Source organism: Danio rerio, chromosome 13, assembly GCF_052040795.2.
Source record: "Danio rerio strain M-AB ecotype USA chromosome 13, GRCz13ab, whole genome shotgun sequence".
In the NCBI taxonomy this organism is placed as follows: Eukaryota; Metazoa; Chordata; class Actinopteri; order Cypriniformes; family Danionidae; genus Danio; species Danio rerio.
The window spans coordinates 7,300,001-7,318,968 of NC_141033.1; the positions used below are offsets into that span (position 1 = coordinate 7,300,001).

General features: G+C 42.3%; 1 protein-coding gene across 2 annotated transcripts in view; it reads right to left on the reverse strand.

Moving 5' to 3' along the window:
• The window catches only part of myom2b (myomesin 2b), an 89,531-nt gene that overhangs the window by 18,087 nt on the left and 52,476 nt on the right, over nucleotides 1-18,968 (reverse strand). For both annotated transcript variants that reach the window (XM_087278807.1, XM_087278806.1), the window contains 8 exons: nucleotides 9,787-9,949; nucleotides 9,508-9,614; nucleotides 9,164-9,208; nucleotides 6,091-6,227; nucleotides 3,483-3,627; nucleotides 3,304-3,366; nucleotides 1,134-1,201; nucleotides 924-1,037 (listed from right to left, as the gene is read on the reverse strand). In XM_087278807.1, the coding sequence (XP_087134933.1) occupies nucleotides 924-1,037; nucleotides 1,134-1,201; nucleotides 3,304-3,366; nucleotides 3,483-3,627; nucleotides 6,091-6,227; nucleotides 9,164-9,208; nucleotides 9,508-9,614; nucleotides 9,787-9,949 (842 nt within the window). The remainder of the gene's footprint in view (nucleotides 1-923; nucleotides 1,038-1,133; nucleotides 1,202-3,303; nucleotides 3,367-3,482; nucleotides 3,628-6,090; nucleotides 6,228-9,163; nucleotides 9,209-9,507; nucleotides 9,615-9,786; nucleotides 9,950-18,968) is intronic.

Genomic DNA, 18,968 nt, shown 5'->3' on the forward strand with positions numbered 1-18,968 from the left:
ACTGTTGCCTTTCTATCAGCTTGAACCAGTCTGGCCATTCTCCTCTGAGTTCTGGCATCAACAAGGCATTTGTGCCCACAGAACTGCCATTTACTGGAAATTTTCTCTTTTTCGAACCATTCTCTGTAAACCCTAGAGATGGTTGTGTGTGAAAATCCCAGTAGATCAGCAGTTTATGAAATACTCAAACCAACTCATCTGGTACCAACAACCATGCCACGTTTAAAGTCACTTAAATCCCCCCTTTTCCCCATTTTGATGCTTGGTTTGAACTGCAGCAGATCGCCATGTCTACATGCCTATATGCTTTGAGTTGCTGTCATGTGATTGGCTGATTAGAAATTTGCATTAACGAGCAGGTGGACAGGTGCACCTAATAAAGTGGACGGTGAGTTCATATACAGTACTGCTCAAAAAATAAACGGACCACTTTAACAACACAATGCATTGCCCAAGGGTTTCCTTTATTATTTTGAGAAGTATATTTATCCTAAATAAAACTTATGGTAACAGTTTAAGTAAAACTTCACACCATGTTCTGGCTTATTACATGCACAAAAAGATATGAACTGTTTGTTAGCACTTATAAAGTATGATCTTATTTCTACTATCTTACTAACTATTAATAAGCAGCGTGTAGCGATCTGCTCTTTCATAATAAAAGTCCTCCGGGCTCCATCTGAAACATCATGCTTTCACTTTCTCGAATAGCCTTTTTGCACACAGCGAACTAGCTAAAATACGTAGTTAATGGTTTCTTAATAGTATACATTGCTAATTAAAATAAAGTGGCCTAACTTTTTAACATTAAAATTTTAAGGCTTTTTGATTTACTTCATATGTACAATAAACACTTATGAACATCAAAAAGTATCAATTAGCTATTTTTTTAATCTCAAGTGTTTATGAAAAGAGGCGCTCACATTAGTTAGAGGGAACTTGCAGACTCCTGAGGTCAAGTCAGCAGGCACCTCGGGAATCACCTCTACATCGTCCTTATACCAATGGAACGCAGACTCCTTCTTCAAATTGGCCACCTGAAATGGGTCAGACACGCAAGAAAACCCAAACATATATCTAGTCTGTCCAAGACATTCCGTTTGTTTTGGATAAGTCATTCCAATTTAACTTGCCTTGCAAATAAGAGTGACAGAGGCATTGTCCCCAATTTGAACAGAGAGGAACTCGGTAAAGTGAGGGCCTGGAAAACGACATTGGAAAAGCATCAAACCAACTTAATATCCACAATGATGAGGCACATTATCAGAAGTAACTCCAACATTTTTTTTTATTAAGTCTTCATACAAATATATTATTTACCTAATAGTCTGTCTTTTCTAGATTTTCCACTTTATTTTAAGGTGACACAGTTAAAGTGTAACTATTCATTTAACTACCAGGTGATATTATTCACTTACATGTACTTATGTATGGGGTTCAAATGTGGGTAAGGTTTAGAGTTACATTTAACTCATTGTAATTACTTCAGTAAGTGCATGAAACATCTGTAAGTGTCGCCTTAACTTAAAGTGATGCTTTTTTAATATTTATAAAATGACAGTATTACACGTTTTCACACAGGGCTAGATTTTATTTTCCTTTAATAATAAAAATATGCAATTCAAAACTGCATGATGTTTACTTATGTTATTTTTGACTAATATTTAAATTAGTTTGATGATCTAAAACTGATTAAACTCAAACAAACCAAAAATAGGAAAGCAGTAAGGGGGCACACACTTTTTCACACCACTGTATATATTAGTTTGTTACTCTGCTTGCGGATAAGCTGGATGTGATGAGCTGTGTAACAAAGGTACAATGTTTACATGTTAGTACTTCAAAACATTGGTGCGTTAATACTGTATTAAGCGTTGCGTAAATTGTAGTTTACCATACATTTCTACTTTATTACTAAACAAAGTTCTGGGAACCACAGCTGCTAATTTTATTTTATTTTTTATTAAAATAATTTTTTTAATTGTTTTGCAATGCAATGCAGCAACCTCTCAATCTTCCTCCGCCAACACGGCAGTGAAAAAAACTGCAGTTCATCAACTGACCACTTGAGGCTGGCTACAAAATGGAAGTCGATCCCATAGACTTCCTATGGTAAAACGCCCAACTTTACATCGCTTACACAGGCTTCCGGTATCCGTAATTTTAGGTGCTGCACACCTTGTTTCTTCACAACATAGACAACAAAGATAGTGGGGCCATTCTGGCACGTGCCCTGAGTTTTTCCAGCAAGATGATGCACCACCACATTATGGGTGTCAGCTCTGAGCATTCCTAGATGAACAGTCACCTAAAAAGTGGATTGGTCATCGTGGGCCAGCTGAATGGCCCCAAGGTCTCCCGATCTGACCCCTTTTTAATTTTATTTTTGACTTTTATTTTTGGGGTCATCTGAAGGCAGTTGTCTATGGTGTGTTGATACAAGATGTGCAACACCTGAAACTACGAATACTGGAAGCCTGTGCTGGCATTTCTCCTGCGATGTTGCTATCAGTGTGTGAAGAGTGGGAGAAGAGGGTTGCATTGACAATACAACACAATGGGCAACACACTGAACACATTTTATAAGTGGTCAGAAACTTGTAAATAACTCATGAAAGAATAAAGTTACGTTGAAACCAAGCACACCATTGTTTTCCTTGTGAAATTCCCAATAAGTTTAATGTGTCAAATGACCCTCTTCCTAAAAAAAAAAAAAAAAGTTGAATCCAAAATGGCTGACTTTAAAATGGCCATCATGGTCACCACCCATCTTAAAAAGTTTGCTCCCTCACATACACTAATATGCCACAAACAGGACGTTAATATAACCAACCATTCCCATTTATTAAGGTGTATCCATAACAACGGCCCACCATGTATAATTTTTCAGTTGTGAAATAATATTGACTTTTTTTTAATTTTTGACATTTTTTAACTGCTTATATTCCTGCTAAACTACAACAAATCAGACTTTCACCAGAAGGAAAAAAAAAAAAAAACATTGGAGGAAATACTGTGAAAGTGTCCTCGCTCTGTTTGGGAAATTAAAAATAATAATAATAAAAAAAATTCACATGAGGGCTAATAATTTTGCCTTAGACTGTAACTAAGTGTGGGTTTTATATTTTAATGTTTAACATATAAGTTGTTCCTACAAAAGCAAAAAATTCATACAGGTTTAGAAAAAAAGCAAATAGAACATGATGGCAGAATTATTCACAACACCCATTTTTGTCAGTGATGCAAAGCCTGTTTGTAAAAGAGTTTATTTCAACAGCTACATCAAGGCAATGGATGCAGTACCCTCTTTTACACGAATGTACTCCCTCCTTTGGTAGTCTGCCTCAGCCAACGCTGCCTTGAAGGCTGGAACAGAAAAATAAAGCAAGAACCATTAGAGGTCAGTGGGTAGAGTTCAACAGCGCAGCACAATATCGCAAGATGAGAGCTGCAAAAACCCTAGAGCGACGCATGGCTCTCACCATCTCCGATAAGCACGAGAGAGGACTGGGCCTTGGCTCTGCCATCTTGGATCTGCACGGTGAAAGTGCCCTCGCTGTCGTCAGTGAAATGATCCATCACCATCTCAATAATGCCTGTAGCTGCGTCGTGACTCATTTTAGTTTGCTGTGAAAAAAAGCGAAAGAGGTAAACATTTCTCTCCTGGGCTTTTCTTAGGAGGCTCACGCAAATGGAACAGAGAAGCATAACAGATGGTAGTATTGCGAAGGAGCTGAATCTATTTATTCGGATGGGTTATGTTTTCTTGCGCCGCACAGTTGGAGCTAAACTTAAAAGGATTATTCACCTGGAATGATAATTCTGTCATCAAATACGAAACCTGTATGCGCTCAAAAAGTATATATTTTTCTGCTTGTTCTAACTACTTATTTAAAAAGAGCTGAAGCAACAGAGCTCTTGAGTTTTTTGAGGCAGCTTAACTGTTCAATCAACTTAACATTTTAAAAACTAATACATTAAGTTACCTTAAACGATTTTGCATATGGATGACATGAAGGGGTTGTGTGAGACCCAGCATTTTTGGAATTGTGTAGAAGCCACTGTAACTAGAAAGTCGAGTGACATCAGAATGAGGATTCACCTAAAGCAGTTTTTGAAAATGACCTTCCATGCAGTGTGTAACAAAGCACTAATTGAATGGAAACATGCAGCTGAGGTTTAAATCTGAAAGTGATTAAAACTATTGAATCTTTAACGAAATAGTCGACTTAGAGTTGTATAAATTAATCGTGTTGGGATCTTTTGCCTGAATGCGTTGACGTTAAAACGCTACATCATCAAATATGCAGTATCGACTTCTTTAAAACGTAAACGCGCCTTTCCCTTTAGACATTAGCGGGGCAAAAAATGTGGACAAAGATGACCATCAGATGGAGATTCAGCTGCAGGAAATAAAGAAATAAAGTTCATTTTCACAACAACACCACAGTATAGACAACCTAGTACAACATAGTACTGTGTTTGTTTGTGTTTTTTTTCTGAATTACCACCACAAAATCAATTACTCAATCACCACACAAAATGTTTTTTTTTTTTTTTTTTGCAAAAAAAAAAAAAAATCTTGAAAAGCTGTTGGGTCTGATATACACTGTAAAAAATGAAAACTTAAACAAATTACTTCGACTCATTACAATTAAATGAATTAAGTTTGACAAACTTAATTCATAACAGTTTTCAGTAAAAAAAATTGAGTTCTTTTAGGTGTAACGGGTTTTAGTAATTTATTTTAGAAAACAGTAATGGAACAGTACATACAGTACAGTACAAATCATACTATAACTATAATAATTATAGTAAAAAGTACTTTTATTAAAGTAAAAATAGTTACCTTCCCTTCTTAATATAAAAATAGTACTTTAATGTCTTGTGGCAAATACAAGTATTGCTTAATATTGATAGCGAACAATACTTATACTTGCCATAAATAACTTACTAAAACCTCTTACACCTTAAACAACTAAATTTATTACTGAAAACTGTTATAAATTAAGTTTGTCTAACTTAATTCATTTAATTGTAACAAGTCAAAGTAATTTGTTTAAGTTTCCTCTTTTTACAGTGTAGTCTTTAATTAATCATTGGTGATGTGGAACAGGTGTGTGTGAGGTGCATGATGGGATTTATAGTTCATAAGTTGACAGAATCATAGTCCGGATGATGGTGCAAGTTTACCAGCAATCTGCAAGCTTGGGTCACTGGTGATTGTAACACCCACACAATTCCTTCATGTCGTCCCAACATAAATTAAGTTAACTTTTTTTTTGCACAAATTTAAGTGAATCGAACAAAAAAAAAAAACAATTAAGCTGCCCCCGCAAAAAACTCAAGAATTGTGTCTGAAATGCTTTTCAGTTCAATGTGAATGTGAATGGAGAACATTTACAGATCGAGACCAAGATCAATGACTTTTCTGCTATAGTGTATCAATATCAATTTGTCTTTATTATATTATATTATATTATATTATATTATATTATATTATATTATATTATATTATATTATATTATATTATATTATATTATATTCAAATAATTTAATAACCTATATGATTACATATTATTATTATTATTATTATTATTATTATTAACAATTATTATTTTTTGGTGATATAATTACAGTGGTCAGAAATGCATAAGTGCGTTTGATGGTAAAAATCTTCTTTTAAGGGATAGTTTAGCCAAAAAATACAATTACCTCACCATTTACTTTCCCTCATGTGGTTTTATATGTTTAATTTTGAAGAATGATACTTGCCGGTACCCACTGATATATTAGAAATAAGATATTGGGTACCAGATTTTTCTGAAATATCTTCTTTTGTGTTTGACAGAAGAAAGAAATTGCACAAGTGAAGGGTGTGAAAATGATGACAGAATTTACATTTGTGGGTGAACTATCTCTTTAATGTCCCACAGAAGAAAGTCATTGATGTGTCTGATGTTGAGTAAACAAAGACAACTTTAAAACGAAAGGTAAACTGTCCCTCCCCATATAAAACTGGCTGATTTTCATCATGATATTATGAAGGCTGGGAATGTTTGTGCCATTTTATCTGTGACAGTCCTTTACCTCGCAGTTGACAAGCTCCTTGTTATTGGCAAAGAATTTGTAGGTCACAGATGAGGAGATGCCCTCAGCTTGCAGCCAAAAGCGCATACGGCCTCTCTCTAGAATCTTATAGGCCAGCTCAGTCTTCAGAGGAATAACTGTGACACAAGAGGAATGACAATCTGACATTGCTGTAGTTTATTTTAAGCAATAAGCCACAGCACTTATTACAGTGACAACTACTTTAACTTTGGTAAAAGAGATATCATGCTAGTGGTTTATAAAACAGGAAACATAGCAAATTACTAAGTTTACAGATTACAAATAAGTAAAGTTTACAGTAATTGTGTGTTTTTTTAGATAAGATTGCAAACATTTTTTGTTCATTTGATGCTAAGCCTTTAATTGTCATTAATGAGGGATTTATTGATACAGTAATTTTATTAAACAAAATATTGCAAAGATTTATTTTTCATTTGATGCAGTTTCAATTGCGTAAGTTCAAATGAATAGAAATTACTAACATTGTTTCTTTTCTTTTTTTTTCCTGTTTAGAAGATAACTAAGTCTTTAATTGTCATTTATAAACGATTCACAAAGCATAAATAGTCCTCACTTTAGATTAGGTCACAAAACTACATGAAGTTTGGTTAATAAAGCATTTAATAACATACATAGTAACCCTTACTATATGCCTGAATAATGAAATATATAAATGTTGATTTGACTAGTTTATTAATAATTTTCTAACTCATTCTTAACGATTTAAAAGCCACCAACTACTCTTAAAAACAAATGGTTTATAAATAATGCAATACTGAATTTAGAAATGAACAAATAATCAGTAATAAAGAATGAAAATAGCTGTAAAATAGCATTTGTAGCTGTATTTATAAACTGCATACTAACGTCTGACAGATAATGAACTAACTATTTGCTAATGCTTTATAGATGACTCGTAGTGTGTAATTGTAAAGTGTCAGATTTATTAAATGGATATATTTAATAAAATGATATTTTAGTCATCAAACATCTTTAGAAATAGAAAGATAATGCATTTAAATGCATGGAAAATATTGGGGAAAAAATACAAACTACAAAATTCCAACTAAATTTCATAAAACATTTTGCTCTTTATAACATTTAAGTAGGGCCAGACAGAATAGTTTTGCGGAATTTTTTTTTTTAAGTTATATTGGGAGTATCATAACTAAAAACTTAATATATGAATTAAAAATAATAGCTTTATTATAGCTTTATTTATTATTATTTAATGTTTACAATGCAAATCCAACTAGACAAAACAAAGCAAGTCTCTTAAATATCTGCTATTAGACAGAAAATATAACTTTACAAACTGTATTGTAATTCAATCATATGAACACTTTCATATTAATCAATAACATTACTGAAATTAATTTAAAAACTGAAGAAATATAAATTTACACACATTTACAAAAGTAAATAGACTCAATGATGTGCTAAAAATCTGCAGAAATCTGCAGATTTTTGCGTGCGCAGATTCCTTTTGGGCCTACATATAACATAGTGCACTCATTTTGCTAGATAAGCTCCAGATTTGGCTTCAGTACTGACTAATCTAATGTACAGTGCATCCCGGAAGTATTCATAGCGCTTCACTTTTTCCACTTTTTTTATGGAACATCATTTTTTTTAAATGGATTAAATTCATTTATTTCCTCAAAAAAAACATCAGTATTCACAGTCTTTGCTCCATACTTTGTTGATGCACCTTTGGCAGCAATTACAGCCTCAAGTCTTTTTTGAATATGATGCCACAAGCTTGGCACACCTGTCTTTGGGAATTGTTGCCCATTCCACTTTGCAGTATCTCTCAAGCTCTATCAGGTTAGATAGGTAGCAATGGTGTACAGCCATTTTCAGATCTCTCTAGAAATGTTCAATAGGATTTAGGTCTGGGCTCTGGCTGAGCCACTAAAGGACATTCACTGAGCTGTTGTGAAGCCACTCCATTGATATTTTGGCAGTGTGCTTAGGGTCATTGTCCTGCTGGAAGATGAAACGTCACCACAGTCTGAGGTCAATTGCACTCTGAAGCAGGTTATCATTCAGGATGTTTCTGTACATTGCTGCATTCATCTTCATTCCCTCTATCCTGACTAGTCTTTCATTTCCTGCTGCTAAAAACATCCCCATAGCATGATGCTGCCACCACCATGCTTTACTGTAAGGATGGTATTAGCCTGGTTATGAGTGGTGCCTGGTTTTCTCCAAACAAAACACCTGGCATTCACTCCAAAAAGTAAAATTTTAGTCTCATCAGACCAGAGGATTTTGTTTCTTGTGGTCTGAGAGTCCTTCAGATGCCTTTTGGCGAATTCCAGGCGGGGAGTGGATTCCATCTGGCCACTCTACCATACAGGCCTGATTGGTGGATTACTGCACAGATGGTTGTCCTTCTTAACGTTTCTCCTCCTTCCACAGAAGAACGCTGGAGCTTAGACAGAGTGACCATCGGGTTATTGATCACCTCCCTGACTAAGGCCCTTCTCCCTAGATCACTCAGCTTAGATGGCCGGCCAGCTCTAGGAAGAGTCCTGGTGGTTCCAAACATCTTCCACTTACGGATGATGGAGGCCACTGTGCTCAGTGGAACTTTCAGAGCAGCAGAACATTTTCTGTATCCTTCCCCAGCCATGTGCCTCAAGACAATCCTGTCTCAGAGGTCTACAGACAATTCCTTTTTCTTCATGCTTGGTTTTTGCTTTGACATGCACTGTCAACCCTGGGAACTTATATAGACAGGTGTACGCCTTTTCAAATCATGTCCAATCAACTGAATTTAACACAGGTGAACTCCAAATAACCTGCTGAAACATCTCAAGAATGATCAGTGGAAACAGAATGTGGAAAATGTGATGCGCTATGAATATTTTCCGGATGCACTGTATATGCACAAATATAATAGTAAAGCTTCCTATAGCAAATATTAATTTAAATGAGAGATTTGTGAGCAGTGTACTTATATATGGTGAGCACTTTAAATACAGTATAATACAGTATAAAAAGAATAATAATCATAATCTACAATCATTCATCCAGTGCTACTTACTTGGATTGCGTATGTCATAGCTTATGGCCAACATCTTCTCCAGCTCTACAAATGGTGACAGAGACAACTATCATCATTATCAACACTTTCAAGGACATTGCAGCAGACAACATCATATTTTATTTTTAATACGAAAGATCTTTGAAATAGATATAATATTATCCCAACTGTTTCATGGAAGATGATGAAACATCCCTAATACAGATCAACATCTATTACACCCAAATCCGAATATGATTAGACTCTGTCAGAGGAATGTTTTGATAGTGCGTTGTACTTTATATAACTTTGAGGAAGAGCATTAATAATGGATTCGATAGTCATAATATATTAACAGGCCTCACCTTCAGCTGAAATCTTGTAGCTGGCGGACACACCATCAGTATGTGTAACAGACACAGAGAATGTGCCCAAATCCTCTTTGTCTGGGTTCTTGAAAAGCAAAGTCGAGCTAAAGGAAAATATAGCAAATATTAGTGTCTGTTCAGCGGGACGGCGAAAGCAAAACAAATGGAATTAAATATGCACAGACTGTGGCGTTGCCCTAAATATGCTGGAAGCTACTGTGTATCTGGACCAGATTTACAGTAGTTAGGACACAGCGAATGTGTGTTTTTGCTTACTTGCTGCCTGATGTCTTGACGGCTATTCCCTTTGAGAAGTCAGTGATTTCTTGGTAGGACTTTTTCCACACAAACTTTGATTTCTCCATCATTTGGCAGCTCTCAAAAGAGAGGTAAATGTCACCTGATTGCTCATCGACGCCACACTGGATTTCCTGGATGCCTTCATAAAAACAGAAGCAGAGAGGAATTTGCATTATTTGATAAGAGGTGCAAATGACTAAAGAGATACTGGATATGCTGGATTTTTGTTTGGAGAAGTGGTATTAAATGAATAGTAGGGATATACCTATCAGGTTTTTTTTTTTTTTGCCCTCGGGTCAGAGGTAAAGTCATTCGATTTTGAGAATCTACCAATACCGAAACTGATCCAATACTTATATAATACATAAAAAAAGAATAAAGAAGAGCGAAGAAACAGATCCAGGATGCTCCTTATTTTTTATTGAATTCAACATATTTTAAAATTCATCAACTCTGTTAACAAGTCTCTAACTCTGTTAAATGTTTGACTTACTGCAGTCTTTAGATTCAGGCAGTATTGCAGTTTTGGTTTAACTGGATCTGAGCTCTGCTTTTGATGCAGTCGATCATACCACCCTTCAGTCACATCTGGAACATTGAGTGGGCATAAAGGGTTCAGCACTTCATTGGTTTCTGTCATATCTGAAATCCAGGTCTTTTTCAGTGTCTGTTGGTCAGTTTATATCAGCATCTGCCCCTCTTCTGTGTGGTGTCCCCCAGGGCTCTATTCTGGGTCCAATGCTCTTCAATTTATGTATGCTTCCTCTTGGTATTATTATAAGGAAACATAACATCTCTTTTCATTTTTATGCAGATGACTCTCAGCTGTATGTTTCTTTAAAATCTCAGAACTCCCTGCAGTCTCTAATTGATTGTCTTGAGGATATGAAATGTTGGATGGCAAAAAACTTCCTTCAACTTAATAACGACAAAACTGAGATTATTCTCTTCGGCCCCTCAAAAACAAGAATGTCCTATATTGGGGCCTTGGGAAGTTTAACACATGGGGCTCTATTTTGACGGTCCATGCCCAGAGCTCAAAACGCAGGGCGCAAACGCTTTCAGGGCATGTCTGAACGCATTTTTGCTAATTTACAGACGGGAAAATGTGCTTTGCGCCAAGGCGCATGGTCTTTAAGGGTTGAGTTTATTTTCTTAATGAGTTATAGGTGTGTTTTGAGACTAAACCATTTAGAGTCTCATCTCCCATTCCCTTTAAGACCCAGCTGCGTCGCGCCATAACCGCATTCGCTATTTACATCACGCAAAGTAAGTCTAAGTGGAAAAAATGAGCATTTCACAAGCAAACAGTTAACAGTTGACAGTTTTTTTAACAGAAAACTGTTAAACAGAGCATCTACTGCGTGAGAATGAGAGATAATGGATCACTTTCACTTTCGCTCTTGGATAGGGAAACCTTTACGAACAGACATCAATTAGCCTATAAATAATTAATTTTGTTTGTTAAGCGCAAATATTCATTTCAAAACTATTTCTAAATTCAGTTATAATTTCTAGCAAATGAATAAATGAACAATATTAACGAAGTGTGTTCAAAATACTGAGTTATTTACAAATACACCTGCCATGCCCGATATGGTCTAAAACCTGACAGGTGGGCAAATCTAAGCTTGTTTTTAATAAAACAAATATAGATATGGATATATTAAATAATACTGCTAATAATAATAACATTATACAAAAGCAAATTGTTATGAATGAACTGAAAAAGCCTCCGGAGATGAAGAAGACATAAAAGCAGTGATTTTTCATATTTATGTAGGCTAGAAAATAATATGTTCCCCTTCGGTTGGGGAACTTCAGTGCCATGAATGGGAGGATTCGGATCAGAAGCCGCTTATCTGGAGAGTATTGAACGGGCCAATGAATGAAATTAATTGGCAGCGTAAGCTTGCGCAGGTGTGCGACATCTGCAATCATCTCAGCATATAAGCACACCTGAAGCCAGCAGACGCCATCCTTTTCGCTTCAGATCCTTTCTGAGTGAGTCGATGAGGGTTCCTCTTGCTGATCAGCACTTCAGAGCGAACGAGTGTGTCTCCCGGTCCAGAGTGGGTCTTCGCGGTGGCAGACGGTCGAGCTGGGTTACTCCCTTGCCTGCGGTTCTTTGGGTCCGGTCCTCCAGAGCTTCTCTGCCCGTGCTGCGAGTGCCTCCGCCCTCACCGCCCTTGACGGCGGAGCTGCCAGGGGGTATGAGGCGATCCCGTCAGTGAAGCGCGCTATCGCGGTCAATCTTTGTCCGCGCGGCGCCTCTACGTGGCGGGGTTTGCCCCGCCTCCCGTCCAAAGCCTGTAGGTTGTCTGCCTCCCTCGGAGCCAGAGCTTATAAGGCTGCGGGCCAGGCTGCTTCTGCTTTGCACGCGATGGCCACCTACCAGCGCTACCAAGCGCAGGCGCTGGCCGAGCTGCACGAGGGCGGGTCCAACCCAAGCTTATTACATGAGCTGCGCACCGCGACCGACTATGCTCTTCGGACTACTAAGTCCGCCGCGTGTGCGCTGGGGAGGACGATGTCCACACTTGTGGTTCAGGAACGCCACCTCTGGCTAAACCTGGCCGATATGCGCGACGTTGACAAAGTTCGCTTTCTTGACTCGCCCATATCCCAGGCTGGCCTGTTCGGCGACACCGTCGGTGAATTCACCCAGGAATTCAAGGCGGTGAAAGAGCAGTCGGATGCGATGGGCAATGTCATCTATCGGCGTGGCCGTAAGCCCGCTCCGCCCGCCGAGCCATCCACCTCCGCTGTTCCTCGCCGAGGGCGCCCGCCAACGAGTGCTGCCCCGCCCCCGCCTGCGCCTCCGGCCAAGCGGGCGCGGCGTTCACCTCGAAAGCAGGCAGCCCCTCCTGCCCAGGGCGCCGTTAAGTCCGGTAAACGGACCGCGAAGCGTCCCTGAGACAGGCCATCCGGAGAAGAGGAAACTTGCTCTTTCCCCGCTGGAGGGCGGGGCCCCGATAACAACGGTACTTTTCAGTGCCACCAAAACATCAGTAAAAGAGCACTTTTTCCCTTCCCCGGATGTGACTGCACGAGTTCTGCCAGTCCGGGACGCGCTGCCTTCCGGCTCGCAGACTCTACGTGCTTCGCCAGTGGCTCACGAGCGCTGGGGGGACGGTCTCCCTTCCCTCAGCCCTCCAGCCCCCTCTCCGGAGTCAGGGTGCGGAGCCAGAGCGAATCGCTCTCCTCCAGCTTTTCCGCGGGACCCTCGTGCTTCCCGGATCAGCACACCCACTCCGCGCTGCCCCACCGCTGGTACGTCAGCGATTGTAGCGATGACTCCATTAGCGAGGGCTCTGCCTGCCTGGTTAGCGCGGGCCAGCCCCTCGCGGTGGCTCATACGCACAATCAGACTCGGTTACGCGATTCAGTTCGCGAAACGGCCCCCCAAGTTTACGGGCGTGTATTTCTCCAGGGTCAACCCCCTGTCCGCCCCTGTCTTGCGAGAGGAGATTGCTGCCCTCCTGGCGAAGGGTGCAATCGAGCCGGTTCCTCCAGCCGAGATGGAGAGTGGGTTTTACAGCCCATACTTCATCGTACCCAAAAAGAGCGGTGGGTCACGGCCAATCCTAGATCTGCGCGTTTTGAACCGCTGTCTGCACAAGCTGCCGTTCAGAATGCTCACGCAGAGGCGCATTCTCCAATGCGTTCGTCCTCGGGATTGGTTTGCAGCCATAGACCTGAAGGACGCGTATTTCCATGTCTCCATTCTTCCACGCCACCGCCAATTTCTGCGGTTTGCGTTCGAGGGTCGAGCGTGGCAGTACAAGGTCCTCCCCTTCGGGCTCTCTCTGTCTCCGCGGGTCTTCACCAAACTCGCGGAGGGTGCCCTAGCGCCCCTTCGGCTCGCGGGCATTCGCATACTCAATTATCTCGACGACTGGCTGATTTTAGCCCACTCGCGGGAGCAATTGATTATGCACAGGGACGAGGTGCTTCGGCATCTCCGCCTACTGGGGCTTCAGGTCAACCGAGAAAAGAGCAAACTCGCCCCCGTGCAGAGGATTTCTTTTCTCGGGATGGAGCTGGACTCGATCACCATGGTAGCGCACCTCTCCGAGGAACGCGCTCGCCTGTTGCTGAACTGTCTGAGGGAGCTCGACAGCAAACTAGTGGTCCCACTGAAGTTCTTTCAGAGGCTCCTGGGGCATATGGCATCCGCAGCCGCCGTCACGCCGCTCGGGTTGCTCCATATGAGACCACTTCAGCACTGGCTTCACGATCGGGTCCCCAGACGCGCATGGCACGCGGGCACACACCGGGTCTCGGTTACTGCGCTGTGTCGCCGCGCCCTCAGCCCTTGGAACGACCCCTCGTTCCTACAGGCCGGTGTGCCTCTAGGACAGGCGTCCAGCCATGTTGTTGTTTCAACAGACGCTTCCAACACGGGTTGGGGGGCCGTGTGTCGCGGGCATGCGGCTGCGGGCCTCTGGAAGGGTGCCCAGCTGCATTGGCATATCAATCGCCTAGAGCTGTTGGCAGTGTTCCTCGCTCTCCACCGCTTTTTACCGGTGCTGGAGCGGCAACACGTGCTGGTCAGGACGGACAGTACGGCGGCGGCGGCGTATATCAACCGCATGGGGGGTATGCGCTCTCGCCGCATGTCTCAGCTCGCCCGCCGTCTGCTCCTCTGGAGTCACCCGCGGCTGAAATCGCTGCGCGCCATTCACGTCCCAGGCACGCTCAATCGTGCAGCCGATGCGCTCTCACGACAGCTGTTACGCCCTGGAGAATGGAGACTCCACCCCGAGTCTGTTCAGCTGATATGGGCGCGATTCGGGGAGGCCCAGATCGATCTGTTTGCTTCCCCCGAGAACGCTCACTGCCAGTTGTTTTTTTCCCTGACCGAGGGCTCTCTCGGCACGGATGCACTGGCCCACAGCTGGCCTCGGGGCATGCGCAAGTATGCGTTTCCCCCAGTGAGCCTGCTCGCGCAGTTTCTGTGCAAGGTCAGGGAGGACGAGGAACAGGTTCTGCTAGTTGCGCCCCTTGGCCCAACCGGACCTGGATATCAGAGCTCTCACTCCTCGCGACGGCCCTCCCCTGGCGGATCCCTTTGAGAGAGGACCTACTCTCTCAGGGACAGGGCACCATCTGGCACCCTCGCCCCGATCTTTGGAACCTCCACGTGTGGTCCCTAGACGCGAGGAAGACTTAGGTAACCTACCGACTGCGGTGGTTAATACCATCACTCAGGCTAGAGCCCCCTCCACGAGGCGCGCCTACGCCCTGAAGTGGAGTCTATTCACTGAATGGTGCGTCTCTCGCAGAGAAGACCCCCGAAATTGCCAGATTAGTGTTGTGCTCTCTTTCCTTCAAGAGAAGTTGGACAGCAGGCTGTCGCCCTCCACTCTCAAGGTTTACGTGGCCGCCATCTCCGCTTATCATAGCGCGGTAGCTGGCGGCACCGTGGGAAAGCATAACCTGGTCATCCAGTTCCTTAGGGGTGCTAGGCGAATTAATCCATCTCGCCCCCCTCTCATGCCCTCTTGGGATCTCGCCCTCGTTCTCACGAGTCTGCGATCCGATCCCTTTGAGCCACTCGAATCAGTATCTCTAAGATTTCTGTTCCTGAAGACAGCTCTGCTGGTTGCGTTGGCCTCCATCAAGAGGGTCGGGGACCTGGAGGCATTTTTCGGTCAGTGACTCGTGCCTGGAATTCGGGCCGGATTACTCTCACGTTATCCTGAGACCCCGCCCCGGTTATGTGCCCAAGGTTCCTACCACCCCCTTTAGAGATCAGGTAGTGAACCTGCAAGCGCTGCCCCCGGAGGAGGCAGACCCAGCCCTTTCTTTACTTTGTCCAGTTCGCGCTCTGCGCATTTATGTGGACCGTACTCAGAATTTTAGATCATCTGAGCAGCTCTTTGTCTGTTATGGCGGTCGGCAGCAGGGAAGTGCCGTATCGAAACAAAGATTATCCCACTGGATTGTGGATGCCATTTCACTCGCTTATTCGAGTCGAGGTCAGCCGTGTCCCCCGGGAGTACGTGCACACTCCACTCGGAGCGTTGCATCCTCTTGGGCGCATGCACGCGGCGCCTCTCTAACAGACATCTGTAGAGCTGCGGGCTGGGCGACACCCAACACATTTGCAAGGTTTTACAATCTGCGAGTGGAGCCGGTTTCCTCAAGGGTATTAGGTAACCCTTTGGTGATTGAGGAGACAACTCGGTAGGGTGTTGAAACACGCTTGCTGCGCCATTCTCCCTAACACGGAGGTACGTGCGCCTTTTTTATCTGTCAGTAAAGTTCCCCGTCAGGTGAGCCCTGCAGATTCCTCCGTGGCCCCCAGCACTGACTCAGCGGAGGAGTCACTTGCTGGCCCACTACGTTGTAGGTCTGCCCGCTGGTCAGCCCGCGTTTTGGGTATAGGTGCCTGCTATGCGTGATCCCCACTAGGCGATCCCATATGCTTATTCCGCCACGGTTAAGTCCCCCCCCTGGGCGGACCCGTGTCTTCCCTCTCCGCTAACCACTCTTTGCTATGCGTACTCCCCCTTTTTAGGGCTAGTCCATAGGTAAATTCTGCCATCTATCCCCCCCTTGGGTAACGGATGGCCTCCGCAGCGTCCTCCCTATCGGGATTGCACGCTTCCCAACGTACTGTCGTATTTCCTAGAATTATCTAGATGCTCACGACTTCCCAAAAAATATATCTAAATCCGTAAAACTTCTGTTGAAGTAGGATAAATTAGGGCCAGGGACACGTTGGAGGACCGCGCCCCCCATGATGTGGGTGCGTCACGCTTGCTTGACTATCTCCTCATCGGGGGTGTTGGTAAGGTGCAGTCATTATGGCGCTTTCCATATTCTCCCATTCATGGCACTGAAGTTCCCCAACCGAAGGGGAACGTTCGAGGTTACAGAAGTAACCCTTCGTTCCCCGAGGAGGGGAACGGAAGTGCCATATTCCGTCGCCATAATGACTGTCCCTTAGCTGTTTGAAAGTCTCTTCAGCTTAAAAGGATGGCGTCTGCTGGCTTCAGGTGTGCTTATATGCTGAGATGATTGCAGATGTCGCACACCTGCGCAAGCTTACGCTGCCAATTAATTTCATTCATTGGCCCGTTCAATACTCTCCAGGTAAGCGGCTTCTGATCCGAATCCTCCCATTCATAGCACTTCCGTTCCCCTCCTCGGGGAACGAAGGGTTACTTCTGTAACCTCGAACGTTTTGTAATATTTTAATCCTTTATATTTATATTCTATATCTATTTTTATTATATCCTATATATATCCTTAAAATTTATATTTTTTTCATATGTAAAGATATTTGCCTATTGCTCTCTTGTGCATATTAAGCAGTGCGTAAGCGAGGCGCAACTCTGCGCCGGAGTTTAGACCGGGTTAGTTTTGGTCTAATGAAAAATCTATTATAGTTTCTCAAAATAGCAACGCGCCAGCAGTCCGCTTCAGAACGCCTTCCTTTTTAGACCAGAACGCCTATGGACGCACATATGAGCGCTAATGCATTTGCTATTCAAACAGCATAGCGCAACGCCTCAAAACGACTCTTGCGCCAAGCTGAAACTACCAAAAGACTATTGCGCCGCGTCTTGCAATCAATTATCTCTGATTCAGAGCTTTGTAAAGAAAAACAAAATAGCTCAGTCCTTAAGAATAGTTACTATCAGCTGAGGATCATCTCCAGACTCAAATACATTCTTTCCTTTCAAAATTCAGTATTTCAGAAACTGCTGATTTACTGGGATTTTTACGCACTACCATCTCTAGGTTTTACATAGAATGGTCTGAAAAGGACAGAATATCCAGTGAACAGCAGTTCTGTGGGAGCAAGTTCCTTGTTAATGCCAGAGGTCTGAGGAGAATGGCCAGACTGGTTCTAGCTGATAGAAAGTCAACAACGACTCAAAAATAAGAAGGAACAATGCAATACAATTCATTTATTCATTTTCCTTCAGCTTAGTCTCTGTTTCAGAGGTTACCCCAGTGGAACATATCAGAGTTTAAAATAGGACAAATTGTAGGTCTCGCTTGCACATCTAACAGAGACAGTAAGTCTTTTTGATGTGTCAAGAGACATGAATTTCAGGGTAGTGTCAGCAAGAAGGATGAACCACATCCAGCATGAGTAACTGTGGACACAAGAGGAAGCTGTCTGAAAGGGATGTCCAGGTGCTAACATGGTTTTTATCCAAAAAACATAAAACCACAGCTGCCCAACTCACTGCGGAATTAACCTCTCCTATTTCCACCAATACTGTTATTTGGGAGCTCCACAAGATCAATATACATGGCTGGGCTGCTATAGCAAAACCTTAGGTCACTTGTGCCGATGACAAAAGTTGGTTTCAATGGTGCCAGTAGTAAAAATATTTGGCTGTGGACAATGTAAAACATGTATTTTTGTCTGATGACTTCACTTTCACTATTCTTCCCACATCCAAGAGAGTTATGGTGTGGAGAAGCCCCAAAGAAGCGTACCACCCACAGTGTTGCATGCTCAGAGTGAAGGATCTGAATGGTATGGCTGAATGGTTTGGGTCTTATATGGTTTATTGTCATCTAAAACCAGGCATTTCAGTTTCATTGTCAAACCCCTGCATATATAGTGCATCCGGAATGTATTCATAGCGCTTCACTTTTTTCACATTTTTTTTAGATGTTACAGCCTTATTCCAAAATAGATTACATTTATTTATTTCGTCAAAATTGTACACACAATACCCAATAATAAATATTTTTTTGAAATATTTGCAAATTTATTAAAAATAAAAAACCTGAAAAATCACAAAGGCATCAGTATTCACAGCCTTTGCCGTGAAGCTCCGAATTGAGCTCAGGTACATTGTTTCCACTGATCATTCTTGAGATGTTTCAGCAGCTTAATTGGAGTTCACCTGTGGTCAATTCAGTTGATTGGACATTATTTGAAAAGGCGTACACCTGTCTATATAAGGTCCCAGGGTTGACAGTGCATGTCAAAGCACAAACCAAGCATGAAGACAAAGGAATTGCCTATAGACCTCAGAGACAAGATTTACTTAAGGCACAAGGCTGTGGAAGGATACAGAAAAATTTCTGCTGTTTTGAAAGTTTCAATGAGCACAGTGGCCTCCATCATCTGTAAGTGAAAGATGTTTCTTTCTAGAGCTCGCCGGCCATCAAAGATGAGT